Source organism: Onychostoma macrolepis, chromosome 12 (genome assembly GCF_012432095.1).
Source record: "Onychostoma macrolepis isolate SWU-2019 chromosome 12, ASM1243209v1, whole genome shotgun sequence".
Classification (NCBI taxonomy): domain Eukaryota; kingdom Metazoa; phylum Chordata; class Actinopteri; order Cypriniformes; family Cyprinidae; genus Onychostoma; species Onychostoma macrolepis.
Genome location: NC_081166.1, coordinates 29,078,066 through 29,095,959, shown reverse-complemented (window position 1 = coordinate 29,095,959; position 17,894 = coordinate 29,078,066). Strand labels below are relative to the sequence as shown.

The window sequence follows — 17,894 nt, the reverse complement described above, 5'->3', positions numbered from 1 at the left end:
TTTAACTAACAATATAAACTACTTCTAAAACATTATTAATCTCAGATAACGCTCATTTTAGTGTTTACTAATACAAAAGTTGCTATTTTATTTCTATTTATTTAAATAATCATATTATTTAATGGACTAATGTGAACTAATCATGAAAAGTTTTTTTTTTTTTTTAAACCAATGTTAACAAAATTTAAAAAATACTGTAACAAATTAAAATCTCATTAATGCATCAACTCATATTAACTAATGAGACCTTACTGTAAAGTTTTACCCATTAATTTAACATAAAAATCAGAGTGTCACAAAGTGACACAACTGTCCTCAGATTCATTTGAACTCTGATAAATTATACATTTTTCCTTTTAAACAACACTGAAAATTTTATTGTTACATATAAAATGTAAAAAAAAAAAAAAAAATAGTAGGTGTTGTTACTAGATCTTTACTGTGAAACTAATGATTAAAAATAAAAACTCTAAAATATTACATATATTGTCTTTTAAAATATAATATTTAATTATAAAATGTGCATAATATATTTTATTTTATATGGTAAGGCACTTAAATGGTTAAGCAAATGACCAAATAGGATATTGATATTGTCACGGTGCATACAGCAGGAAAGAACGAGGAACACAGAGACAAGGATAAACTTCAAAATAATAGTCTATAATTACGACATCAGGGCAGGGCAGGGCAAGACAAGGCAAGGTTGACACAGACAGAAACACCAGGGAATAACGAGTAGACCAAACAAAAACTAACTAAACAGGCAGGAACTAAATACACATGACAATCACAGATAATGACTAAACACAGCTGGACAAGACTTAACTAATAATCACACTTAACAAGGACAGGAACATGACCAAATATGGACACAAGAGGCGGGAACACATGACACACACGACAGAGGACTGACAGATAGCATTCATTCATTCATTTATTTTATTATAAATATTATTTATTATTTATATTTCCTATATATAATGCATAACTGTAATTTTTAGTTTGCAAATAGTATGCGTGTGTTTATAAACTTTCTTAAAAAATACTTCATTACTTCCTAATAAATTACAATTACAATTCAAACAGTAATTGTGCATCTCAATCCAGGTACTGAATTTGCACTCAGATTCATTATTAGACTTAAACAGAAACAGAACTAAAAAAGCACAACATAGGTTTTATAACAGCAAAAGGCACAATAAATGTTTCCGTCCACCAACTGCGTCAGTAAAAGCGGCTGACCCACTTCAGGGCTCTAGTGAGTGCTTGACTGTGATTGGTCAGATGCAGGTGTCGGATCCCTGCTGAACATGGACTAAATTGGAGGTACAGCATAGTCAGTATAGGTCAGCTGTAGAGGTGTGAATGCTGACAATCACAGTGTGTTGGAACATCCTCACAGAACATTACGTGCCTTCTAGACGTGTAGGTTTAGCATTGTTAACCTCGGGTAGAGATGGAACACGGACCAAAACCTGGAGATGTGGACTAAAAGATGACTGACCGTTTAAGATGTTTTATTCATCAAGGATGCATTACATTGATCAAAAGAGACAATAAAGACATTTATAATGTTACAAGATATTTCTATTTCAACCAAATTTCAATCACAGTTTCCACAAAAATATCGATTAGTGGTAAATCTCCATCACCTGCTTTCAAATGGAGCGGCATTTAATACACCGAGCCGTGCTTCACTGATAAGCTAGGCAATATCGCGTTTATAATCACAGACGAATTGCTTAGCTTGTCAGTGAACTACGGCTCTGTGTAGTAAATGCCGCTCCATTTGAAAGCAGGTGATGGCGATTTACTACTAATCACGAAACCGGCTTTACTGACGAGATGCGCATGATAATCGAACTCGATTAATTGCACAGCCCTAGTGTATGTAAGTGTGTATGTGGTACAGGAGCATGAGTGAATGATTTACCCAGGAAAGTGCCAGTGACGCCCAGAGCCATGAAGCTGCTGATCACAAACACCGATCCCAGCGCCATGAGAGCTGCTCCTGTGTAGAACATGTGTGCGTTCTCCAGCAGCTCCCAGCGAGGATGAGCCTTCATGGCCACTGTAATACTGTCAGACAAACACAGAAAGCAAACGTAAGAGAGAGTGAAAATCACTAGGGGTCCAAATATAACCTTCCAATCTGCCTTTGTTTGCTCACGTAATACGGTTGTGTGAATAAACAAAAGTGATGCATCCCACCGCAGCTCTTTGTCTGAATGACATAAAGTAAATTGATTATATGTTCCGAAGCAAAAGTGGGTCAGAAAGATTGATTTTTTTTATAGAAGCGTCTGGTAAGACTGTGCTTGGAGGTTTTCCTTTGGCCCGTGTGGAGGTACAGATGGGATGCAGGCTGCTTCGATGCTTTAGTCACTCGACTGTTTGTCAGACAGACTGATTGAAATGAAGCTGATTGCACACTGGAAAACTCCAACTCATCTGACCTCAATGGAAAGTGAATGGAAATTATTATTCAAGAGCATGCGATGCTGTTATTTTAAAGGGTTCTCAAGTGATGCATCATCAGTTTTAACAGCACATGTTGTTTCTGAGGTGCTGAGATTGGGTAATCCTGACAGATTTACTGTGATCTCTGTGATTATATGAGATTATGACATAATATATGCCTCTGAAGAAGCCACAAGAAGGGTCATTATACTTTATTATACATTTACATATAACTAAAATGTGCTACTTGAAATAGAAATATCTGAAATATACTAAAATATAAAAAGCTGAGCTTATTGTATTTCAGCTAGTTGCCAATGCAACATTTTTCATTTAGTTTAATTGATAAAAACTATATAGACATTAAAAAAGTCATAAAAACAACAAAATGACTATAAACTAAAATTAAAATGAAAACAAAATATAAAAACAAAAACTAATTCAAATTATTAATAATAACTGTAATAGTATTTCACTAAAGTTTTGATATAAAGTCTTGTTTTATGAAATATTATCAAAATAATAATAATTATTATTATTTTTATAGTGTCTTGAAAGGAGCTGCTTTACACAGTAAAACAAAAACATCAAAACTACTAAAATGCACAGACAATCAGTCAATCAGTCAATCAATCAAGAAATATATGCTTTTATTTACTTATAATAACAAATATCTGCTAAATGGATCTAATAATAACCTTGTTTTCCCTTTGAATTAAGTTTATTTTTCTGACCTCACTGGCAGATGTTTTTTTTTTTTATTATTATTTTGCTGCATGCTCTGTTTTTTCCCAGAAAGCAAAGGCATTTTTGTCTTGCTTGCCTCTACAAATATCAAAAAATTCCTAAATCAAAATATAAACAAGAAAAAAAATCTGTCAATGAGGTCAGAAAAATAAACAATTCAAAGAGGTAATTTTATATTTATTTCTTGTTTTAAGTATAAATTCACTTAATTTTCGTCATTTGAAGAACATTTAGATATTTGTACTGGAAAACAATTTATTTTATTTTTTAATTATTAGAAATAAAAAATTATTTCTTTGCCACAAACAACTTGATATGAGCGGAAATGCAGCAAAAAGCATTAATATTTGGTTCACAGTGTCCACTCCACAGATGGCGTTTCATCAAATGACATGAAGTGTTCTTTAAAACCACTTTAGTGAACAAACAATGCTAAACTGAAACAGCGTGAAGAGATTGTAAACATCACACCAGCTGAATCCTAACAAAGCCTTATAAAGAGCTCATGTCCCACTGCTCTATATCCTACATCCACACAGAGGAGAGAAGCGTCCGAACATGTCCAGCAGTCCGGACTAATTCTCTCTATCAGCAGGGAAGATCTTTCAGACAGGAGAAGAGTAGTTATCCCTGAGCATTTCTCCTGCATCTCTCTTTTAGGCCCTGAAAACAAATAATTGAACCTTCACTGCCTTTGAAAAACACCTGGTCAGGGATAAAGAAGTTTCGAGAACGTAGAAAAACAACAAAAAGAGAGGTCAGTGTTACGGAGGGGAGCATAATGTCTGTTTTCTGGGTCTCTGGGTCTCTTTACACGATGATTTGACCACCTCAACAAAGATAAAGACACATCTTAAAGTTAAAGTGTCAGTTTTGAACATTAAAATACTGTTCAAAATCTTGAAAAAGTATCTTAATAAACAAAGGCTGTTGCGACATTAAATGTCATCAAACCGAACAGGTAAACTCATCCACTCACTAGAGTTTTACCACATTATTACCATGTTTTTACGCATTTATCCAAATTGAAAAAATTGAGAAATTCTTTAAAATGTAAAATTACAAATGAACTACAATGACAACAACAACAAAAATATATGAAGAAAATTAATTATAATTTTTTTCAATATTGATGAGAAATTATATTTGAATATATAATTTTATGCAATTTATAAGAACATATAATCTCAGAATTACCAATATTAACCCCATTGGAATGAGTGGAAATCAATTAAATTGCTTTGAATTTATAACGTATGATTGCTCAAGAACAGCCCAAATTTATGAAACCTACATTTATTTCTAACAAAACAACATCAGAACAACATAAAAATGACTCTAAAAGTTTTCAAACAAACTAAATTCATTCTATTTGCATAAATTTTCACTTTAGGATGAAAACAGTGATACATTTTTCATGCTGCAATGGTTCATCAATAGGTGTACATAATCATGTTCATCAACAGAATTCAGTCACAAAAGTGGCAAAAAAAGAAGAAGGCAGAATACATTAGACAAAGGTTTTCACACCATTACACCATTATAATTTTACAGATAATTTTACAAAAAGTATTTTTTGACACCTGTTGATACATACCCAGGTCAAAATAACCCGAACATGAAACATAACATTTTTTTTTTTTTTTTTAAATGGTAATATCTCTTTTAAAATACAGTGAATGATTAGAAAATAAATAAATAAAGTGTATTTTGAGGGTCTTATAGCTCTTGCAAAATGTTGTTCCCTTACTAAAAAATTATGCATTTTATTACATAAATATATTTATTATGTGTGTGTGTGTGTGTGTGTGTGTGTGTGTGTGTGTGTATCTTTTCTGGGTTAAAATGTACCCGAATGCATTATGAGGGTTAAATGAAGACTGAAAGAGTTGTCAAAGCTTAATGGTGGTGACAAACATATTTTTGCTTTGACAACTCTTTCGGTCTTCATTTAACACAATAGGATTTTATTTTCCATTGGCTTTTGAAATATTGCAGAAAATAAGCTGTGTGACTATCAACAGTTTATGATTCTTACATGCATACAGAGCTTATTTTCTGCATTATTTCAAAAGCCAATGGAAAATAAAATCCTATTCTGTTTGGTGACAATAACTTATGGTTTGGCCTACAAAAAAAAATGTCAACACTGGGGGCGGGGATGTCTGAATATGGGCGGGGTTATCTGTTTTGACCAATGGCAGATGGGAGGAGTGTTTAGAATTATTTATTTATTTATTTGTGTGTGTGTGTGTGTGTGTGTGTGTGTATCAAAAAGATCTATAACACCTGGAGAATCATTTATCTCAATGGTAGTTGCTTGGCTGCAGCTATTTATGTTTCTTTCAAAATGTTACTTTTTGTACAAACGGCTTTTTACACCTATTTCTGAAGGGGTATCAATGGAGAAAGATGCATTTGGCTCCTACAATTGTTTAGTTGGAGTATTTTTTTGCAATTCTCTTTGGTGACTCTACTAGGCCGAAATGACATACTTCACTTTCAGACTGCTTTAAATGAGTCTTCATCCTGAGCTCATATACCTCAAGTTAAGTTCAACCACCTCAATGTTGCTAATTATGACTTTCAGAGGACTATTACATCTACAGGCGCCAATGAGTTCAGCTTCAGCTCCACACGCCTGATGGTTTGTATGTAATTCACTGAGGAATACAGATGACACCAGCAGAACATTCATTATGCCAAAAAGAGCTGCCAAATCCCTCTCTGTGAGGCCTGAGAAAATCATCACTGCAAAAACACACCGCTTAAATACTAAAAGATCAAATCATTTCAGTTGCCCACAATAAATGATTACTTTTCAGTGGCTGCCAACATGGATTTGTCCAGTCTAATATTATGTGGCAGTGACTTTTTTCTTGTAGTTCCTTGTTTATCTCACAATTCATACTTTTTCTCACAATTTAGCATTTTTTCTTGCAAATTGCAAGTTCATGTGTCACAATTTGCACTTTTTCCTCACAATTTCAAGTTTATATCACAATTCATACTTTTTTTTTTTTCTAGCAATTGTGTTTATATTGAAATTGTGAAAAAAGTACAGACGTACTTTATCAAGTACTTTAACAATTGAAAAAAAAGTCAGAGTTGTGAGATAGAAAGTTTATTCTGTTACGGAAATATGCTTTCATACTTAGGCGAAATTGAAGCTGGCAATACACTTTTTTTGTTCTTTTATATCCACATTCATTCAGTACACTCACATAAAGCTACTAGTTTTAATATGAAATTCTGAAATAGAAAAAAAGAGTTTTTTCTTGTAAAACATACTACATACATAAAAAACATTTTTGCACGTGTTTCTGAAAGGCTGCAATAGACTCCTATCAACAAGCAGCAGAATAAGAGGAAAACCAGCGTATATAATAAGTTTTTACAGTATTTTCTCCTCCTTTCATCAAGTAATGAAGTTCAATATACCATTACATTTGTAATCCTTTCAGAAAATGCGCTTTTCCTCACCTTACGAGACTGCGTAAAACTGCGCGCCGTCTCTCCAGAACCCGAACATGACCTTTTTATTCTCTCTGCTCAGACGTTTGTCTCTATTACATCCTGTGTTTTATAGAGATCTGAAGCGGCGTGGTGTGATTTCACGTCCACACTCTCCTCGTCAGTATTACCTGACCTCAGTCTGAAGATAGCAGGAGATTGACCTCTATAGAGCTGCTGATATTACAGGCCGTGTGTGTGTGTGTGTGTGTGTGAGCCTGAAAATGTAGCCCGTTTATTTTGTTGACCTTCATTTTGCCAATTACACACCTGCGTGGACTGTCAGAGACTAATAGCGCTTCAGCAGTCCTACATCTGCAGCCACAGGATTTCTATGAAGGATTATGTAAGAATGATGATGTAGGTAATGTTTTTCATCAGTTTTCATGAAAGATTATATAGTTTAGGCCATCTTTATTTTTATCCCTGGGTTTGCTGCACATCTGAATGAGTTTTTTGGGTTTTTCAGCAAAGAAACAGAAGAGGATCACCTTCTAAACAACTAAATGTGTGTCATCAGTACAAACGGTCCTGTTTCACTCAAATTGAAACGTTGAGAAACGTTTTGGATTTTAAAGCAGGGGAAACAGTTTTAAAAATTAGCAACTGTTTCAGGCTGGATAAATAAAAAATAAAATGTGACCCTGGAGCACAAAAGCAGTCTTAAGTCGCTGGGGTTTATTTGTAGCAATAGCCAAAAATACATTGTATGGGTCAAAATTATAGATTTTTCTTTTATGCCAAAAATCATTAGTATATTAAGTAAAGATCATGTTCCATGAAGATATTTTGTAAATTTCTTACCGTAAATGTATCAAAACTTAATTTTTGATTAGTAATATGCATTGCAAAGAACTTCATTTGGACAACTTTGAAGGGGTTTTTCTCAATATTTTGATTTTTTTGCACCCTCAGATTCCAGATTTTCAAATAGTTGTATCTCAGCCAAATATTGTCCGATCCTAACAAACCATACATCAATGGAAAGATTATTTATTCAGCTTTCAGATGATGTATAAACCTCAATTTTGAAAAAAATTATACTTAAGACTGGTTTATATCCAAATATCCAAACAATCTTAAATCAAGATAATTTACTTGAGAAGAAAAATGTCTTCTGACATATTCAATTTTCTTGTTTTAAGAAAAAAACTTACTTAACTTCGCTATTGTTTTCAGAAAACTAAATACCTTAATACAAATTTTTATTTTTTATTTAAGAGTGTTTAGATATTTGTACTTTAAAACAAGTCAAAAATACTGAGTAGGAAAATCATGTTTCGCCATGTAAAAACAGAATATTATGGGCTTTCATATGAAGATAATGCAGCGGTTTAAACATAATTGAATATATTGACACGTCTGCATTAAAGAAACCCATTCTACAGCATTTTATCATTTTATTGATGTCTGGTGCTGAATGAACAGAAGCTTGTGCTTCACAGAGTCAGTGCATCATGGGAAAATAAAGTGCAGGCATATCACAATCCAAGAGTCTTCACAGGCAGACTTTGCTTTGATATTGAGTTGTGATCAATCTCAGTGTGTTTCGTCCGAATGTCTGTGAAATGTCTGGATGTGAAGGAAAGGGAAAGCATTAAGGTGTGACGCACAGGCTCCCAATGATCAATATAAAGCCTTGCTTGATAATAATATGCTTTTCATTTCTCTTTGTCTTATTTCTGTCTGGAGAAACTCGTCTCAGAACTGCCTCCTCAGTTTAATGCACACGAACACAATGCATCATGGGATGCGGTCGATATTCTGTCTGTTTCCTCTGATCCTCCGCCATTCATTAACACTTGAAGATTTGAAGATGCTTGTGGTTGTTGACCTACATAGTGTCCATCCTACTGGAATTGAAACACGTACACACACACACACACACACACACATATATATATATATATATTTTTTTTTATACATATATATATATATATATATATATATATATATATATTGTATATATTAAATAAATTAAGTTGTGTGAATAAAATAGAAAATAAATATTTTATTTAATATTAAAATAATTCAATATATAGAATGAGATTTTTGTGAACTAATAAACAAAACTATATAATGTATACAGAGTCTGTACAGTGTGCAAATGATTATTTTCCCCCTGTCACCTTGTGCAATTTGTAATTTGGTATATTGTCATAAGAATTGTTGAGTTCCCTTTCAGTCAGTTACATTTGACGTCACTTCGGTAAACGATGAATTGGGAAACTCACCAGAGAGACCAATCTACTTCAAGTGTAAACTAATTGAGCCAATGCATCTTGGCATGCGATATTTGCATCTGATTACTATGCCCTGCAGCATGGGTATAAATAGGCAGCAGGTGCAAAGCATATTCAGCTTTTCGCTTTGGAGCAGAGCGCTGTTTATCTGAGAAGAACCAGTGCTTTTGGGAGAAGCCTTTTTTTATTGTTTTGTTTTGGTGTGACGGCGCTGCAATGGTGGTCGCGATCTCGTGAGTGCGGATCAACGAGAGTGTGCACACACGGCAGGCTGCACTTATCCCTACCAATGTAGTGGCGAGCATTTCAGCACTGATAAAAGAGTGATTTTCCCTAAAAGAGCATTACACGGGTGTGATGTTGCGACTTTTTAAAGACGATGCTGCATCTTTTTAAAGATGTCATTCCACCCGTGCGTTTCTGGATGCGGTCGTTACCTGGCGTCAGCGGATGGTCACGATCGCTGCCTCACATGTCTGGGCATTAAGCACGCTGAGGTGGTGTTCGTGGATGAGTCATGTTCCCATTGAATGAGGATGACCATCTCGGAGCTTCGGACCAGGCTCCAATACCTAAAAAGGGAGGAGTTCCAGTGCCTCTGCCCTGGGTAAAAGCCTGGACCTTCTCTGAGTATACCAGCCGTATCCTTCAGGCTCCCCCGACGTCCAGGTGTCAATCGATGCATCCTTCTGGGACGGCTGACGGCTGTGCTTGCCCGGGCCCCCGAGAGGGTTGGGTTCAGGTGGAAACCTCCACCGTGTCCCCACTGGTTCTCAGCTCCCCACCCCGGTGACATTCTTCCCGGAGGTGCATGACAAGCTTACCAGGTCATGGATGGCACCTTTCACTGCCAGAAACCGGCCTGGTGATCCCTCCTCCTTCCTCACTACTCACGACGGCAGAGCGGCCGGGGGTAAACGGAGATCCAACCATTGGAGCGGTCGGTTATGATGCAATTGTGTCCAAATTCCGCTGCCACCTGGCGGGGTAAATCGTGTCTCCCTTCCCGGGCTTGTAAGCTCTAATCCAGTGTAACTGGTGGTGCTTACGGAGCCTGTGGAGAGGCTGCTTCTGCCTTACATGCTATGGCGTTGTTGCAGGTCCATCAGGCTAAAGCACTGAAGGACCTGCACGAGGGTGGTCACAACCCGGCGGTTCTGAAAGAGCTATGGACGACAACTGACTTCACGCTTCAAGCGACGATGTTCACTGTGCATTCGCTGGGTCATGCAATGTCCACGCTTGTAGTCCAGGAATGCCATCTCTGGCTGTCGGCTCGATGCATCAAAATACATGCTTATTTTGATCCAGAGAGTTCCTTGTTGGGCAAACCCTGTTGAGTTCCTCCATCACCTTCGGCAGTCAGGCGCCAGGCCTTCATTCACCGTATTCTTGAAAACTGGTTGTAGGCTGGGTGCCCATATGTAGTGACCCTGAGGGGATCCCATATGTGTATTCTTCCACGCTATAGCTTCTAAGCCCGTGTCTTCCCTTGGCAGAGACCGCTCTGCTGTTTCTGTAAAGGTGTGGCCGCCCTAACTGGGTCTGGGCAACCCCAGAGATGACTTCCACATGCAGTACGGCCCTACGGGGTTAGTCCATATGTGTAACTTTCACTTAGAACCTCCCTGTGGAGGATGTGGCTTCCGCAGTGTACCTTTTCCGGTGGAAAGTCTCCACAAGGGTGTTACACGAGGGTTACATTGGTTGAGTTATAAAATATTTTGTCAGTTTACATCAGTTCACATTATCATTGTCACAAATTTGATTAGATTAGCGACCTAGAAATAATGCAGAACATTTCTTATTAATTTTACATTTAATTATTTATTTAATTAACCAAAATATATTTCTGCTCTTTATTTACACTGAAATTAATCTCAGATGTAGAGAATGCACCAATATTAAATTCTGCCTATTCTTGTTAATTAATTTCATGTTTTCATTTGCTAACCCAATGATATTAATATGCCAAAATAGCTGATTTTAACATTGTATACTATTATTTATTTATTGGTCAAAAAACTAAAATCACTTCTTTTAAAAGGGAAATTAGGCTTCAAAACACAGTATAAAATACAGTATTAAAACTTGATTTTCAGTTTGAAATTTGCTAAAGATTTCATTTAACGGTCATTTAATTAATGCCTTTAATGATTAACCTTAAATGAGTGTTCGCTGATGGCAAAAAGCAATTGCGAGAAAAATATAAAATAAGGCAACCTATCACAGACAACTTGATAAGTTAAATTAACTTAAAAACTTTGGTTCATCTAATGAATATAAGGCAGTCTATTGAATTTTAAAAGATCTGTCTAAATTATGTTTAGACATTATGTTTAGATGTTAATGTTTTTAACTTTAGGAATGCAATGATTGCAAAGGTAATCTAAATATAAAAATATATTTATGTACAAATAAATAAAAAATAAAACACACACACACACACACAAATGATACCAATATATTGTACATGACTGTTTTTCAGTAAGTTCCATAGATTGTGCTCCGTTTCATTGCAATGACTGAGAAACATCACAGTTTTGAAAGGTTCTTGCTGAAATCTGTAGGCATCAGAAGTGGGTACAGCATGTTGAGACCTCAGAGATTTTTAATTAAGCACATTGAAATTGCATTTTCCAGCGTGGGTTTGACCTGACCAGACCTGACCTGACCTGACCTTCAGAAGACTATCTCAACAAAAACAGAGAAATAAAGCCTGTTAAACATGTTTATGGACAGCAGGTGATAGGATCCTGATGCTCATAAGACTGGAAAAGGTTACCGAAGGATTTCTCCAGCCTTTATCAGCACAGTCAGGTGTAGTTTACCAACGCAAGACCTTTAGCATTGCTGGTGTGGGAGTCTCAGAAAGATCTGTGGATCATCTCCAAGAGAAACTATCTGCTGCTTTCTCCTGCACTTACATATGTTTATGAGAAAAACATTGAACAGGTTGCTTATGAGAGGCTTCTCAGGGTTTCAAAGGCCTTTTCCAGCACTGAGACAAAAGCTGAACTTTTTGGCTCAGAAAGTTGTTTGAGGGAAACTGCAGATCTGCAGCAGAATCTCATTAAATCTTTGACTCAATGAAAGCATAAAATTGTGGATTTTCAACACCTTATGAAAGTTTCCTCCGACAGACTAACTGCTCGTGTTTATAGCTTGATTACCTTTGCATAGACGAAAACTGTCAAGTCAAATTTATTTATTACTTTATAACAATCCACGTTGTTTCAAAGCAGCTTTACAAAAAAATAATGATGTTCATGTTTATAATATCTTAATATCTTCATGCTTTATAGTCACATAGCAGATTAGAGCTGGGCGATAATATAGTTACATTCTGCAATGAAAAAAAATCAAGCAGCCGAGATTTGATATACTTGCTGTTTCTTTCTTAAATACTTGTTAAATTTACAAGCACTTTCTAAATGAAAATGGTCTCCAAGTCCTAATCCTACAACATTTTTTTTTTTCAATGTGTTAAAAAACACACTGACATAGTAGTTGATACAGTAGTCATTAACGTACATACTATTTTTTCCATAATGGAAGTCGGTGGCTACCGTCAACTCAAGTTTGGTTACTAACATTCTTCAAAATATCTTCTTTTGTGTTCAACAGAAGAAAAAAAAAAACTCGTACAGGTTTGGAACAACGTGAGGGTGAATAAATGATGACAGAATTGTCATTTTTGTCTTTCATATGCCAAAGCATTTGCTTTCAACAAATTTGACCATGAAGAGACGTCTAGTAACAGCGCCACATATTGATCAAAAAAGGGGGGTAAAATATTTATAACTTTATATTCACTTTGTTTAACGTCATTATTCTTCTCTTCATATATTTTTTAGAGGTTTTAATGGCCATAATTTTGTGTTATACACCTTTCTGCCATTTTGCATGGATTTACAGTACATACTGTTTTTTTGCTACTCTCTCCCTACAATATTTGTTGCTGGCAAAAACCTGAGGCAGTATCTACACAAAAGTTTTGTGTATTCAAACAAAAATACACAGCCTTCAAAACCTAACAAAACAAAAATGCCTTCATAATTGTAAACCAATTTTATTGCAGCACCACCTACTGGTCCAAACCAAAATAAGGGTCAAAAGTCAATAGACATATTGAAAAAATAAAATAAAATAAAAATGATTAAAATTATGATTAAAATTTTAAGTAATATTACAATGAAAATGGAAAATATAAAAATAAAAAGTTGCTGCCAAACAAGAGCTGAGGGAGTAACACATTTTTGTGTATTCAAATTAAAATATGTTTCTTTCGAAACAAAGCGAAACCACGGTGCCTTCATAATAGTATACAACTTTAATTGCAGCACCACATATTGGTGCAAAGCTAAAAGTTAAAAACATTGGTAAGCATGCATGTAGCTTTTAAAATACTTATTAAAAACCGATTATGCTTTGTATCATGCCTTACCTATTGCAAAATGAAAATTATGTTTTCTCATGGCTTATTTGGTTATTTTACGATCTAGAACATAGCAAATCAGTTCAACATTGTGTGAGAACATGGTGAGATGTCTAAAATTACAAAAATAAAGTGATAAATGCTCTTAAATTCCTTAAATTAAATAAATGCATTGAGTTTCAGTGCTATTAGGTGCTGAAATTGTATCTTGGCAGAACATACTGAACAGTGCAACTAACTTTATCATGAGATTAACCAATAATAACCATCACTATGATGCTCGTAGGGAAAGTTATTTGTGCTTGCAACATGAAATCCTGTTAAGAAAGGCATCAGGCGGATGGTTTTGTTCAACTGTCAAAGGAGTCGGGAAGCTTCAGATCCTCCGAGACTCTATGAATAGCTTTTATCCACTGCCTTTCAGTGCATCAATTCTTGGAGGATTCGTGCGCAACCACAGTGTAATTAATCATTGCATGCATAATTTCTTTATTATTGTGTATGATTCATCACTAATGTAAATGTAATTATAAATGGAATGCAGCTAAATATAATAGATGTCAATCTGTATGCTAATAATGTTTGGTCTGTTTGGGGATTGAAACGGCGCTCAGCGTACCAGAGCAGAATGAGTCCCCATAGACAGATACAGAAAAATGAAAAGACGTGCTTGTGCATAATTCCCCGTTATAAAATCTAGCCATCCAAGTGACTGTAAGAGGCATACAGTAAATCACCTTCTTTCAAAGAAACAGGAGCAATTCTCAACAGGTTGCATGTTTACTTGAAGTCTATATAATGCTTTATGAAAGTGTTTTTACTGCATTAAAGGAATAGTTCACCAATATATATATAAAAAAATAATAAAATTGTCCTCATCCTCAGGACATCTAACATAAGTTTGTTTCTTCATCAAATTTGGAGAAATGTAGCATTGCGTCACTGGCTTCAATGAAACCATATAATTATTAATTAACCAATCATTATTGCCTCATTGTTTTACATAATGCATTTTAAGTCATTTTAAAGGCTGTTGTTGGCTTAGGTCTGTTTTTATAACCACAATATATGTGACCTTGGACCACAAAAACCAGTCTTAAGTGTCAATTTTTTTAAGATTTATACATCATCTGAAAGCTGAATAAATAATCTTTCCATTGATGTATGGTTTGTTAGGATCGGACAATATTTGGCTGAGATACAACTATTTGAAAATCTGGAATCTGAGGGTGCAAAAAAATATAAATATTGAGAAAATCACCTTTAAAGTTGTCCAAATTAAGTTCTTAGCAATGCATATTACTAATCAGAAATGAACTTTTGATATACAGTGTGGAAAATAAGTATTTGAACACCCTGCTATTTTGCAAGTTCTCCCACTTAGAAATCATGGAGGGGTCTGAAATTGTCATCGTAGGTGCATGTCCACTGTGAGAGACATAATCTAAAAAAAAAAATCCAGAAATCACAATGTATGATTTTTTAACTATTTATTTGTATGATACAGCTGCAAATAAGTATTTGAACACCTGAGAAAATCAATGTTAATATTTGGTACAGTAGCCTTTGTTTGCAATTACAGCGGTCAAACATTTCCTGTAGTTTTTCACCAGGTTTGCACACACTGCAGGAGGGATTTTGGCCCACTCCTCCACACAGATCTTCTCTAGATCAGTCAGGTTTCTGGCCTGTCGCTGAGAAACACGGAGTTTGAGCTCCTCCAAAGATTCTCTATTGGGTTTAGGTCTGGAGACTGGCTAGGCCACGCCAGAACCTTGATATGCTTCTTACAGAGCCACTCCTTGGTTATCCTGGCTGTGTGCTTCGGGTCATTGTCATGTTGGAAGACCCAGCCTCGACCCATCTTCAATGCTCTAACTGAGGGAAGGAGGTTGTTCCCCAAAATCTCGCAATACATGGCCCCGGTCATCCTCTCCTTAATACAGTGCAGTCGCCCTGTCCCATGTGCAGAAAAACACCCCAAAGCATGATGCTACCACCCCATGCTTCACAGTAGGGATGGTGTTCTTGGGATGGTACTCATCATTCTTCTTCCTCCAAACACGTTTAGTGGAATTATGACCAAAAGTTCTATTTTGGTCTCATCTGACCACATGACTTTCTCCCATGACTCCTCTGGATCATCCAAATGGTCATTGGCAAACTTAAGTCGGGCCTGGACATGTGCTGGTTTAAGCAGGGGAACCTTCCGTGCCATGCATGATTTCAAACCATGACGCCTTAGTGTATTACCAACAGTAACCTTGGAAACGGTGGTCCCAGCTCTTTTCAGGTCATTGACCAGCTCCTCCCGTGTAGTTCTGGGCTGATTTCTCACCTTTCTTAGGATCATTGAGACCCCACGAGGTGAGATCTTGCATGGAGCCCCAGTCCGAGGGAGATTGACAGTCATGTTTAGCTTCTTCCATTTTCTAATGATTGCTCCAACAGTGGACCTTTTTCACCAAGCTGCTTGGCAATTTCCCGTAGCCCTTTCCAGCCTTGTGGAGGTGTACAATTTTGTCTCTAGTGTCTTTGGACAGCTCTTTGGTCTTGGCCATGTTAGTAGTTGGATTCTTACTGATTGTATGGGGTGGACAGGTGTCTTTATGCAGCTAACGACCTCAAACAGGTGCATCTAATTTAGGATAATAAATGGAGTGGAGGTGGACATTTTAAAGGCAGACTAACAGGTCTTTGAGGGTCAGAATTCTAGCTGATAGACAGGTGTTCAAATACTTATTTGCAGCTGTATCATACAAATAAATAGTTAAAAATCATTCATTGTGATTTCTGGATTTTTTTTTAGATTATGTCTCTCACAGTGGACATGCACCTCGATGACAATTTCAGACCCTCCATGATTTCTAAGTGGGAGAACTTGCAAAATAGCAGGGTGTTCAAATACTTATTTTCCTCACTGTATATATATATATATATATATATATATATGTGTGTGTGTGTGTGTGTGTGTGTGTTTTCATGTTTAGATTTTTATTTATGTATATGTTAATTTTATTATTAATATAGAATGAAAGTTTTTTTTTTTGAGCAACTTGGATGGTGCCCCCCAGGGAGTTGGTGCCCTAAGCAAACTGCATACTCTGCATATAGGGAGTAGCGGTACTGCCTATTATGATAAAAATACACCTACTTTTTTTCTTTTAATCTCCATAAATCAAAAGCAGTGTCTCAGAGTTTACCAATCACAGAATCCGTAAAATATGACATCACAATTTACAAGCCCCACCCACAACTGTTGACTGACACCGCACTATTAGCCGAGACTCCGCCCTGAGTGAGCTACACAATCCACCATGTTTATCTTCATTTAAAAGCAGCATTCAAATAAGAAATGTCTTCTTATTAAAGCTATAGGTGTTATTTAGTCCAGAGCAGTGAGTGATTTTCTGCTTTTGTTTTATTGTTTGGGTTATATTAACAGCATAGACAGCGGTAGGTACTGTATATAACACTGCTGTCACTTGATACACAGATCTAATATAAACATGCATTTTCTTTCCCAGCTGTTTAACTTCACAAACATAGCCGACTGTGTTTTTGTACCTTAAAGTTGTGTGTTTTTAACATAAACTTGTGTGTATTTGACCATTTAAGCGCAATAAGAGATGAAAGAGAACTTAGTACTCACATGCCATGTGACAGTCGCTTTCTGTGCACGTGCTTCAGACAATTATATAAATGATCTGTGGGGTATTTTGAGCTGAAGTTTCACAAACATTCTGGGGACACCTGAGACTTACTACATCTTGTAAAAAGGGGTGGTAACACTTTACTTGAAAGGGTGTGCATAAGACACATGTCATGAATATGAAGGAGGTTTTATGCATGTTTATGACAACTGTCATTAAGGGTCATTCGCTCAGTTATGTCATTTTTAATGCAAAGATGACATTATTTGACCCTACCCCTAGATTTGATTATTACCCCTAACCCTAGTCCATAACAAAGACATCTCAAACAATGTCATCTTTTCATTAACTGAGCGAATGACACTTAATGACAGTTGTCATAAACATGCATAAAAAACCTTCATATTCATGACATGTGTCATGTCATAATTATGAAGGTGTCATGTCAGTCTTATGCACACCCAAAGGGGCAAAATAGGTGGCCTTTAATGATGGATTTGTTTCTTATAAATGCCGCTTTTGTCTTCTCAAGATGTTAACTGATGGACTGGAGTGGTGTGGATAACTTTGTGTGATTATTGTGATGTTTTTATCAGCTGTTTGGACTCTCATTCTGACGGCACCCATTCACTGCAGAGCATCCATTGATGAGCAAGTGATGCAATGCTACATTTCTCCAAATCTGATGAAGAAACAAACTCCTCTACATCTTAGATGGCCGGAGAGTGAGCACATTTTCAGCAAATTAAAATTTTTAGGTTAACTATTTCTTTAATTAAGCACATCATAATGCATTGTTTGTTCTCATAAATAATTATATCCACAGTTATAATACTA

The 17,894-nt window shown here is 35.9% G+C and overlaps 1 protein-coding gene across 5 annotated transcripts in view; it reads right to left on the bottom strand.

The window, feature by feature from the left end:
* The window catches only part of pemt (phosphatidylethanolamine N-methyltransferase), an 86,566-nt gene that overhangs the window by 26,469 nt on the left and 42,203 nt on the right, over positions 1-17,894 (bottom strand). For all 5 annotated transcript variants that reach the window (XM_058792757.1, XM_058792760.1, XM_058792756.1 and 2 more), the window contains one exon: positions 1,937-2,082. In XM_058792757.1, the coding sequence (XP_058648740.1) occupies positions 1,937-2,082 (146 nt within the window). The remainder of the gene's footprint in view (positions 1-1,936; positions 2,083-17,894) is intronic.